A 12,451-nucleotide genomic window follows, 5' to 3' on the forward strand; every position below is an offset into this window, starting at 1 on the left:
ACAAAATCTTTATTTTATCAAGCAAATCAAACATTGTAAGTGAACAGTGAAGTGAAATCGTTATGAGTGAACAGCACAGTGATGAAGCCCGGGAATTTAACAGCACAGCGATACGGCATTGTAATTAAAACAGTACAGTTATAAATCATTGAAAGTGAAACAGTACAGTGATAAAGTCTTTGGTCCCGTCTAGCCTATGTTACAGTGTAGGAGGTACGACAGTCGTACTTTGTGAAACGGGGCCGTGGAACATAAAAGCACAGCGATATTTAAGACAATGTAAATATATGGTGATAAAGCTCTAGGCCACGTTTCACAAAGTGCTCGTAAGCCAAAGATCTCGTAACTGTTTTCGTAGCATTCGTACCTCCTACGTTACAGGAAGTACGAATGCTACGAGCAAAGTTACGAGATCTTAGGCTTACGAGAGCTTTGTGAAACGGGGCCGTAGAACCTAACAGTATGGTGATAAGCCCTGGGACCTGTTTCACAAAGCAGTCGTAATTAATGGGACCACCACTAGTAATAACCAGGGCGTAGATTTTTTAAGCTCTCTTAGCGCTAAGATAGTCGTAAGTTAATGTTAAGGTATGGCACTTAAAACTCTCTTAGCGCTAAGAGAGCTTCAAAAATCTAGGCCCTGTTTATTACTAGTGGTGGTCCTATTAATGACAAACAAAGACTTACGACAGTCGTAGCGCTACGATATCTTTGTGAAACGGGGCCCTGGAACTTATCATTATGGTGATTTCGAGCTAGATTTCGGACGAATTGTCAATTCAGCTGTAAAAGGACATGGATCATTTTTCGTGTTTTCTAAACGTTTGCTGGTTTGTTGGTTCCTTGCAATCAGCAATTTGAATTGTGTATGACGGCGGGTTGTAAATGATCGAGTCTGGACAAGACTATACAGCGAATAACATCATGAGCAATGGCATACGATATGCATCAACCACATTAGTTGGCTGACCATCCGCTCCCGTTAGTCGCCTCCGACAAGCATGAGTTGCTAAAGACTCATTTTAAACCGTATCTTCACGGGTATGTTGTTACTTGACCTGGTGCTGGGTAGAAGGGTTTTAACAGGCACTGGTCTGTACGAGCATACTATGCAAGAGTGGGTTAATATGCGGCACAGTTTCTCGGTGACCTTCACCTATAAAACAGATATTGTTCCAGCCAGTACCATTCGTCACTACTCGCCCCTTTCCGTAAACTCAAAGAAGCTATTCGGCTTGTCCCGGAATAACACGAGTTGGCCACGAATGAGCCAGTACAAGGAGCTGTATGCGCGTACACACGCACGCACCACTCGTATGAGTTTGATAAATAATATCAGACATTATGGATGTTACATTTGTGTGAGCTTACAATAACATGATGGTGCTCTTAACGTAGTTGATGCTATAGTTACTTGCCCAACACAGTTGTCAAGAGACGATCATGCGCTTCGTGCAGTTGAAGGGAAACAACCCCTCCTACCTTAGCTTTACGTTCGTGATCTATTGGTTCGGTGGAGGTGAGGTGAGGTGAAATTGGGTTTAACGTCGTGCTTGAGAATATTTCGCTCATATGACGACGTGCATGCGTGTGTATGTGTATGTGCGGCTGCTTGTACTAGCCCAGACTTAAGCTGGTTTTATAGTGCTAGCCCACTGAGATACCATGCCACAGTGAAGCATGAATACCCCACTCAGACACATTATACTGACTCCGAGCCGACCAGTCCTTGTTGTACCCATTCATGCCGAGCGCCAAGCAGGGACCAACAAGTACCATATTTTAACGTCTTTTGGTATGACGCGGTCGTGGATCGAACCAGCGACCTTCCGCTCTCCAGGCGGACGCGGTCAGGTTTGGTGGAGACCATGTGCAAGAACGTGTTAGCCATACAACGCTAGCGGTTTATCATGAATACAGGGTACGATTCTTGATATTTAATAACTTGTTTTTATTGAATTTCTTCAGTTTTTATTTTTACCTCAACGTGAATATCCGGGTTAGAATCAAAGCTTGTCGTAAGGGCATTCTTGACCAACGCTTCTTACTTCGTGACAAGCAAACTAGTGACTAGTGCCCCTCTGGAAGGATTTCACGTTGGCGTAGGAACATGAGAACTACTTCAAAGAGGAACGAATTGACCTCAGCCTTCGATGATTTCATCCCAAGCTCAATGGGACACAGTTCACTATTTGTTACGAGGGAGGAGTGCAGAGAAAGGGACAGCCAGGTGTTCGAGAACGGATGGAGACGGCACAGCACAGGTAAATGAATAAATAACTTTGTCTGTGAACGTGCTTCTCGAACACCTTGCTGTCCCTTTCTCTGCACTCCTCCCTCGTAACAAACAGTGAACTGTGTCAATATTTTAATGACAGATTGTTAAACAACTTTATTATTTTTAGGACAAAAATTCTGCAAAAACCTCACAGAGTGGGTATGATGTTTTGATTATGATCAGCGTTTCATTGAGTATGTTATGTTTATTAGTTTTCGAGGTAGATTGGAATTCATCGGTCCGCTTTTGAGCCAAACGGACTGTATCTGTCTGTCTGCCAGTCTGTCTGTCTGTCTGTCTGCAACAGGACAACAGAACATGACCGATATTAATTATTGTGAGCCATCATGTCACTGGAGATAGCAATGAAGGTGAATTATTGTGGTCTGAGGCCTGATATCCCCTTAGCCCCACTCCCTTGCCACTGACATGAATGTATGAACTGAGCTTTGTATTTGCCAACAGCAAATACGGAATTACTTAAGGGCGTCAGTCCGATTTTTCAATAACAAGCTGGTTACGCAGTGTCGGATTTCTCGGTGTATTTTATGTTTGCTCTCGGCAGTGTCAGTCACACCCCTCGGGTACATACTTTGTCGATGGGTATAAAGTCCAATGAAACGTGATAGCAAATCAAGTGTTCATAGCATTCATATGTTTATATACCAACGTTTCTTTGTCGTTTGACGTCGCACTAAGCTATATTCCAGCTAGCCGCCTCCGTAGTGTAGTGGTTAGAGCGTCCGCCCGGAGAGCGGAAGGTAGCAGTTCGATCCCCGGCCGCGTCATACCAAAAGATGTTAAAATATGGTACTTGTTGGTCCCTGCCTGACGCTCGGCATTAATGGGTACAACAATTGCTGGTCGCCCCGGAATCAGTATAATGTGTCTGAGTGGGGTATTCATGCTTCACTGCGGTATGGTATCTCAGTGGGCTAGCACTATAAAACCAGCTTAAGTCTGGGCTAGTACAAGCAGCCGCACATACACATACACACGCATGCACGTCGTCATATGAGCGAAATATTCTCAAGCACGACGTAAAAATCCCATTTCATCTCACCTCACCTATATTCCAGCTTTTTTCTCGACGGTCTGTAAATGATGCAGTTTGGCCCAGAGAATCCACTATTTAACATCATTAACACGAATCGACGCCCTTCGGATACATGCAATCAATCAAGAGAGCGGATCACCCTATGCGGTAGTGTGAGTCTTCTCTTGCGAGAAGCACGCGTTACTGAAGACAGAATCTTATCCGGAAATACCAGGATGAGAGTGAGGTGGGGTGTCGGAGAGAAGAATGGGTTACTCTCGCCTCTTTGACACTGTGATTTAAATTCCCGAGTATCAGTATAACCTACAGGCTCCCATGATTAAAGATTCAAAAATTTGAGATGACCCCGACTCGAAATGCTTCACAGTGCAGTCATGATTTATTGTACTGTGAAGCTTTTCGAGTCGGGAGGTCATCTCATTTTTAAATATTTGTTGTAATCTTTAATCCTCGCAAAGACACCTTGACGCACGCATGTGCATGTTGATATTATCCAGGGTCTTCCCTCATTTGGCAAGCTCGCATGGACTATAAGATCCTTACACTTACTTATCAGTCCATTTATGGTATTTTACCTGTGTATCTTCAAGAACTCCTCTCTCCTTACATGCCAACAAGAACTCTGCGTTCATCCTCGTCTAATCTGCTCTGTGTAGCGTCACCTTTAAGCGTCACCTCAAAACCTTTTGCTAAAATAGTTCTTTTACTAAAAAAGTTCTTTGGACTTCAATAATGCCTTATTGACTGTTAGCGCTATGAGCATACCTGGTGTATGGACACATTATTGACCACAGTCCATCTTTTACACTTCATTAAGGCAAGAGATTAAATTTTAGATACATTTACATACTCATTAGCCAAACAAGGCCAATCAGAAATAACGTCGATAGGAAAAAATTATGAATGAGTGAGTGAGTGAGTTTTATGCCGCACAAAGCAATATTCTAGCTATATGGCGGCGGTCGGTAAATAATCGAGACTGGACCAGACAATCCAGTGATCAACAGCATGAGCATCGATCTACGCAATTGGGAACCAATGGCATGTGTCAACCAAGTCAGCGAGCCTGACCACCCGATCCCGTTAGTTGCCTTTTATGACAAGCATGGGTTACTGAAGATCAGTTCTAACCGGGATCTTCACGGGTAATACCAGTGATATCTATGTGAAAATTGTGTTGTCGACAATATCGTAACATTAACTTTTGTGAAAGAAAATTTTAAAACATTTTTCACCCAATATACAAATTTAGGACTTAATTCATGGTCTACTTCGAAATGATGTTCAGGACGCTGTTTGTTAATAATCAATGCAAAAACATATCACCACTCACCAGTGATGTGAAATATAATATTTTATTCATTTCTTTCAGATATTTTTGTCATGTTTGCTCAAAGTTACGTTTCCAATATTCATCAATAATCGATCAACATTAAGTTAACGATTATCGATCTCCACGATCTATATCGATAGCCAGCTCTAATCTAAACGCATGTTTAAACATTCAGGTACAGTTCTACCAGCAAGTGGTCCTCCCTCGTAAGAAATAGCGAAAAGTGACACCAAAATACTGATCTTTTATTAAACAACTTTTTTATTCGGGTGTCCAAAATTATGAGACAAATCATCACAGTTGGTCTGTCGATTCCATGTGACTGTGCAAAGTTTGATTTTCTTGCACTTATTAGATTGTTTGTTAGTCAGCAATTCATCGGTCTCAAATGAAGTGAAACGGACTATAGATGAGTCATCTAAACTCAATCTACTGAATGTTTACACGCTTGGTCAACAATGACATACTTCCGAGCCAGCTGTCTCTAACTGCTCGCATGCTTTTTTTAGGTCACACACCTAGTCACCTTCATGGGTGAGGTCACAGACGTGTGTTCAGTTTCTAAACCCTTTGATAATACTTAAACGTCCAGAAAGTCTATCTATCGATTCTGTTCACCCAAGGTGCCATATCTCGATGGCAGTCATGCTTTGTGTGCGCACAGTATTCATATCAGTGAATGACTTTAGTTTTACGCCGTACAAAGCAATATTCCACCTATGTGGCGGCTGTCTGTAAATATACAAGCCTTCACCAGACAATCCAGTGATTAACAGCATGAGCATCGATCTATGCAGTTGGGATACGATGACATGTGTCAACCAAGCCAGCGAGCCTGACCACCCGGTCCCGTTAGACGCCTCTTACGCCTCGTTCTTGGGTTACTGAAGATCAGTTCTAAATGGATCGTAGTGGTGTTCATATGAACTTATTTGGAAGATTTGGAAGATTTTGAACCAAACAATTCAGTGATTAATATCATGAGCATCGAGCTAGGTCTTATGTTCAAGCAGGCGGCAAGATTATTCAGTATACAATAAGTTTAATACGTTTAATGGCTTCAATCTCAGCTTATCGATATTCTTTCTAAGGGAAACCATACACCAGGAACCAAGCCATCTTGGAGTTGATTTAGTCATTCATATTTCAGTCCCTATTCAGGACAGACTTTACCGTCTCCTGGACAGAGCACCTGTCCGGAGAGCGAGAGACTGGTGGTTCCATCTAGACGACCTTTACACATGGTACCTGATGTTTCTTGCCAGCCTTCTGTACAAGAGGTTGTGGTGGTGGTGGTGGAATTGGGTTTAACGTCGTGCTTGAGAATATTTTGCTCATATGACGACGTGCATGCGTCTGTATGTGTAGGTGCGGCTGCTTGTACTAGCCCAGACTGAAGCTGGTTTTATAGTGCTAGCCCACTGAGATACCATGCCGCAGTGAAGCATGAATACCCCACTCAGACACATTATACTGACTCCGAGCCGACCAGTCCTTGATGTACCCATTAATGCTGAACGCCAGACAGGGACCAACAAGTAACGTCTTTTGGTATGACGCGGTCGGGGATCGAACCCGCGACCTTCCGCTCTCCGGGCCGACGCTCTAACCACTACACCACGGAGGCGGTCCCTTGAATTTGGAATGAACTAATTGTAAACTTGTGCGTTTGCCATTTTTTGCAATGAGGGAACCACGTCTACATTCAGAAATAATCATTTGAATAAGCTTCACTCAATGCAGCTAATAAAAATTGACTTCACTCAAATTGGTTACTAGAAATAGAGTCCACTCAAAACAAATTGGTGCCTTGTAATTAATGAGTTTGAACTCAGTCTGCCAAACGCTCATGTCCCCCAAATGAGACTATGGGTGACAACTACTCACTGAAAACAGACTATAGCCGGCAAACTATCATGCCGTTACTCTTAAACCGTTATCATCACATCAGCCGTCCAGCAAAGTGGGGTATGACCAACATATGGCAGCGGGCTAACGCTAACTACGAATGCCTACATGGAATAAAGCCTACAGGCTTATATAAACAACTTTACGCACCAATGGTTTTCAATATTACTGCTTTCAACCTTTCATTAAAGTGGTATGTCCTATTTGAGTGTGCATTTTTGCCTACAGTAAATACAGAACAAAGACTTTCTATGTTGATGAACCATTTATTCGTCTGGCATTTAAGAAGTTGATAGATAACAGAAAAGTATAATACTTTATGGAGAACAACTTCTTTATTTCTTATGATGCGACGTTTCGGTATAGCTTCTTATACCGTTGTCAAGCAAGAAGTTGTTATCCATAGGGTACTATACTTTCCATTTATTCGTCATTCATTAGTGTTATTTTTGGTTTTCATTCAGTTTTCGTACACCAATTTGTACACCTATTTCACACTATTGAGAAAATCATTTTTATCTTTAATCACTTTGCATAATCTCACTCATTCTACTCTTCAGTCTCCCTCTCGTGTGAGAAGGAGTTTCTAAAATTAAATGCATGTACGTTTTTAAAACATAACTGGACAAAAATTACTCTTTACCCTAATCTCATTGTTTGCATTAGTGAACACTAACTGGAACAGTCCACTTGTGTGCAGGTAAGCGTCTCGCTGTCACGACAAACTTTGTAGCTAGTATTCCGTGTAGCTATTTCTCTCTGTAGGCATTAGTAGACCTAACCCCGGCATTAGGCCTGCCTCCAAGCACCCGCATTATAAGTGAACGGTCGTCGCTGTTATTGAAATAATTGTGAAAGGACGTTGAACACATTACCACCTCACTCTTTCTATTCAAGCGGGATATTCAGCACAATGGATCGCGCTCCCTTTCATAATGTTGAATAGATTACGTCGCATTTTAGTTGCATGTAAGAAAGCGTTTCACGTTGTTGTCCTATTTTCTCTGCCTGCGTAAGTCCTTTACATTGTTGACACTGCCATATATATTAACCTACTTATACTGCACTGTCATCCAGTCTGCAAGGGTTGGTGTACTCACTACCTAAGTTAAACTGGTTGTTCCTATGTCAAGGATTACGCTTTTGAGGGAGAACCATACAGGCAGTAGGACATAACAGATACCAGTCTAAAGCTTGCGGGTAAAGCGTGACCACGATGAACATGTTGGCCGTAAGGTAGGCGAAAATTTGCGAGACCGCTAGTCTGGACTCAAATTTTATGACCTTGTAAACACGATACGTCAGATTTATACCGTACACCTGTGTCGAACTTACTTACAACTGTGTTGATGTGTTGATCTTATAGTTGTCTCGAAGTAAAAAGTAAGTCTCTGCATGTTCCTTATTAACCCGGTTGTGTCGAATCTCTGATAAACACGAAGTAAATCCCTTCAGTTTCGTTGTTGTTGTTGGTTTGTTGTTTTACGCCGCACTCAGCAATATTCAAGCTATATGGCGGCGGTCTGGACCAGACAATCCAGTGATCAACAACATGAGCATCGATCTATGCAATTGGGAACCGATGACATGTATCAACCAAGCCAGCGAGCCTGACCACCCGATCCCGTTAGTCCGCCTCTTACGACAGGCAAGAGTTGCTGAAGACCAATTCCTACCCGGATCTTCACGGATGACCTTCAGGTTCGACCCAGCTTTCTTTGACTGTCTGTGTTGTGATACAAGACTCATATTGGTCAGTCTTTTATCGATATCGACTGTGTTATTTATATGTGTCTATACTGGGTTGTACGTGATGTTACGGTGTGAAACTCTTGAAGGATTTAATTTTCCTGAAAGCACTGTCAGAGAAATATTTAACAACAATCAGTGAATTTAGTTTTGCGCCGCACAATTCTAGTAATATTACGGCGGGGGACACCAGAAATGGGCTTCACACATTGTACCGATGTGAAGAATCGAAACCGGGTCCTCGGCGTGACGAACGGACGCTAACCTCTAGGTTACTCCAGCGCCCTATTTTATTTAGCAATAACAACAACAACAACAACAGATGATCGTTGATGGAAGGGTCCAAAGCCTCGATAATAATTAGTTTCATCTCATCGTTGCTGGTTTTTGTTTGCTTATATAAAAGATGGATTTTAGTATTAGGGCTGGGTAAAATGATCGATAATCGGAAATACCGTCGATATAAAGAAGCATTAATGATTATCGATATGAAAAGTTTGTTATCTACCATATCGTACTTTAACTTTTGTGGCAGCACCAAGACTTAATTTTCTCATACAAAATTAGGACTTTATCCATGGACTTTTAGGGTATGTTTGCTCAAAGTTACGTCTTCGATATTTATAGATAATCGATCGAAATTTGTTAACGATTATCGAGCACTATCATCTATATCAACAGATGGCCCTAATCCTTTCTATTTATGTCAGGCTATCCCTTTTCCTCACGTGGATTGGAGTGATCTACGGGTACAGCGGATACAGGGATATTATACCCAATGGCTACAACGTGCCCAACCCTTGTGTGGCTGGGGAGCTTTGGCATGGTGTGGGGCACCTGAATCCCCAGGGTGGAGGTAACAGAAATCAGTTCGGTGTTGATTTTGAAAATCAAGGCAGAACGGTGAGAAAATAAGAAGTTTTTTTGCAAGGTAGTAGAGCTGTGACGATATATCGCAGTATCGATAATCGGGATACATTCCTGATAATAAATGTATCGATACTTTCTTTCGTATCGTGATGTGTATCGTTGACCTAACAATTGTTAATTGTTACTAGAATGTGGCGGTTAAGTCAACATTTACACTGTTACTTGATTTCAAAATATACTTTTTTAACGAAAATAACTAAAGATAACATATCGTGAAATGCACCGAATCGAATCGTACCCTACCAAGATATCGCGATACGTATCGTATCGTAAAATTTCTCTTTCGTCACACCTCTACAAGGAGGACGTGTTGACTAGATTATGGATAATGGATATACTTACCTATATGTGCATGTTCACTTTCCAATATTCAGTGTATTATGTTTTCAAGATATGTTCTCAATTGTCGAACTTAAATAATAAGGGATCGTTCATAATTTATGGGCTGGGGTGGGTGATGATGATTTTAAAGGGCGGGGGTCAAATCTGTCTGTTTGTTCAAGGGAGGTTCACTGTCAGCAAAAGTTCTTTGTTTACTACAAAACAGCTATTTTCCAAAAAAATAATGCTAAAAAAATCCTTTAGAGGAGGATGGGTATATCGTTGATTTTGTACATGCAGAAGAAATAATGAGCAAAGTCTTCATAGTTGTGGGGGCACAAGAGCAAGATTATGTTGGAGATATAAATCTTTCATATTTTCGGAGACGAGAGTGTATGATTTGACAAAATCTGCTACCAATATTTACATTAGAATCATTCAAAAGTACATTTTTGAATCTCGATTATATCACGGTGATTCTCTATGTTCAGCTGGTAATAACTTCTTTAATTTATCATTATGTGGAAGCCGTTACCTCGGATAATTTACAGATTTACAGTTTATAGTCACATTTGAATCACGTTTCGCTTGTAATTATAACCAACGATATATCTGATAAGTGACGAACTGAACAAGGTTACTTAGAGGCATATATAGTAAGTGTGGGGAAGTATTTTGTACATACTTCCTGCATAGCATTTTAACTCATCACAGATACCTACGACATAATTCTTTTGTTTATACTACAACCTTTATATATTCCTCTTTGTCTTAATCCCTTTGTTGGATGGTACCACGAACAGCGTGTTAACGCTTCTATCTATCTTAAGCAATGAGCTTTTAAGTGGCTCTCCTTGCTATTGCAGCCCTGATCCACATTGTACTGTACAAGAATATAATCAAAACCCCTTCCACATTGAATATGAACTGCCATTTAGAAATGGTTTGCAACATATTTTATATCTGGGATTACACTTCTTAGACAATTCACCATTCTAACTTTTTGGCACAGTCGTTAATGGGTTCATTCCATCCGGTCATGCTGAACCCACACCTCAATGTCAATGACCTACTACGGAAGCAATGTAGTGTAGATTCATAGCTTTGGGACGTGGGAGTCGTGCCAATTTACACTGTCTTATCAGTGGTTGCAATTTGCGAGTAAATATTGACTCTGTCTTATTGGGATTAAAAGATACTTGCCATTTTTCTGCCCATTCGGCAATTCGCTGTATATCATCGTTCATTACAATAGCAGTTATCACTGTGATATAGTGATGATACCAGGTGTTAACGAAAAGGTGAGCGTATCCTGCCCCACCGGTGGTAACCGTCATTAACATATGCTAAGTCTAGCCATTAGTTGACTTGAAATAATTCGGGAACGTATGGTATAAATCAAAATAGAGAATTGCATCGGACATCATTTTTGTCACTAATGCATCAAGTTTGGAAATTTCCTCCACATATCTACGTCTTGAAAGCTTTACTGAGGCCTTGAATGGTGTAACCTTGATCAAACAGCTTCTGAGTGGTATGACGCAAGAGTGGTATGACGCTCTTTGAAATCCTGATAAAAGAGCACGCTCGTTTGTACCTCAAAAGTTGTAAAATGTAAACACCAAAGGCTGGAACTGTTGGAATATTGCTGGACATGAAAGGGAAGTTGACTACTGGAAAGTTGAAATCATCTCTTGTGTCATAAGCCTTGTTGAGAGTTTCACTTTCTCACATTTATATATGCCTCTCAATCTTTATACTGTTCATCACTTGCTTGATAACGATGTTGGAACCTACACCGAAACGTCGCTCTCATTGTTAAAAGAAGTATTTCGTTGCTTATCGATATATTGTTTATGCCTCCTTTACTGCACCAACTTCGAAATGCCTCTCAAAGAGGTTATCCTACACCGTAACGTCGCTTTCAGTGTAATTTAGAAAGTTGTTCGTCCATACATTGTTATCCTTCGGATCTTGAATGAACCGTGTAAGATCACGGTTTGTCATTTCATATGTTTACGTCTGTGAAATTGTGAAAAATCAAAGGAATAGTGAGTGAGTAACTGAGTATGGTACGGGGAACATCAGAAATGGGCTTTACACATTGTGCCTATGTTGGGAATCGAACCCGGGTCTTCGGCCAGACGAGAGGACGCTTTGCCCATAAGGCTACCCCACCACCCCTGTAAGGACTAACACGTACCTGGAAAATATCAGTAAGTCAGGTACATGTAACACTATATTGAATAGGATTTGAGTTATATCAGGCAATGTGAGTTAGTGAGTGAGTTTATTTTTACGCCGCACTCAGCAATAATCCAGCTATATGGCGGCGGTCTCTAAATATTCGAGTCTGGACCAGACAATCCAGTGGTCAACAGCATGAGCTTCGCCCTATGCAATTGCGATGCAATGACATATGTCAAACCAAGTCGGCGAGCCTGACCACCCGATCCCGTCAGTTGCCTGATTACGGCATGGATTACTGTAGATCAATTTTTACCCGGATCTTCACGAGTTAAGGCAATGTGGGAGCAACGAAATGTATAGAACATTTGCCAAAGGATCATAATCAGAGCGGATCCGGCGACTTATAAGGGACGCAACCCTTAGACGATATGGCTATCCATATCACCAGTATATTCGCATATTAATCCAACCTTTTCCTGTCCATACAGTGGGCTAATGTGTGTAACATGGACTCCGATGGTGATGGGATGACCAATGGTCAAGAACTGGGTGACCCCCAGTGCATCTGGGCACCTGGGGCCACGCCCACACGGACCACAGGACTCTCACACCCAGGTGAGTGATCTCGTGCTTCGAAGGCAGTGTCTTCTTTTGAAACATATGTATTAATAAATGTATGTGGGAT

At 41.5% G+C, this 12,451-nt stretch overlaps 1 protein-coding gene across 2 annotated transcripts in view; it reads left to right on the forward strand.

The window, feature by feature from the left end:
• The first annotated feature begins 7,629 nt into the window (after window positions 1–7,629).
• LOC124284514 (dopamine beta-hydroxylase-like) overlaps window positions 7,630–12,451 on the forward strand; it is a 36,295-nt gene continuing 31,473 nt past the window's right edge. The window contains exons 1-3 of one of the 2 annotated variants that reach the window (XM_046720599.1): window positions 7,630–7,812; window positions 9,036–9,228; window positions 12,255–12,381. In XM_046720599.1, the coding sequence (XP_046576555.1) occupies window positions 7,793–7,812; window positions 9,036–9,228; window positions 12,255–12,381 (340 nt within the window). In that variant the 5' untranslated portion in view covers window positions 7,630–7,792. The remainder of the gene's footprint in view (window positions 7,813–9,035; window positions 9,229–12,254; window positions 12,382–12,451) is intronic. The other variant, XM_046720598.1, reaches the window with a different exon arrangement.

The sequence above is a fragment of the Haliotis rubra genome, unplaced genomic scaffold (assembly GCF_003918875.1).
Source record: "Haliotis rubra isolate DU_JTF1 unplaced genomic scaffold, ASM391887v1 Scf338, whole genome shotgun sequence".
Classification (NCBI taxonomy): Eukaryota; Metazoa; Mollusca; class Gastropoda; order Lepetellida; family Haliotidae; genus Haliotis; species Haliotis rubra.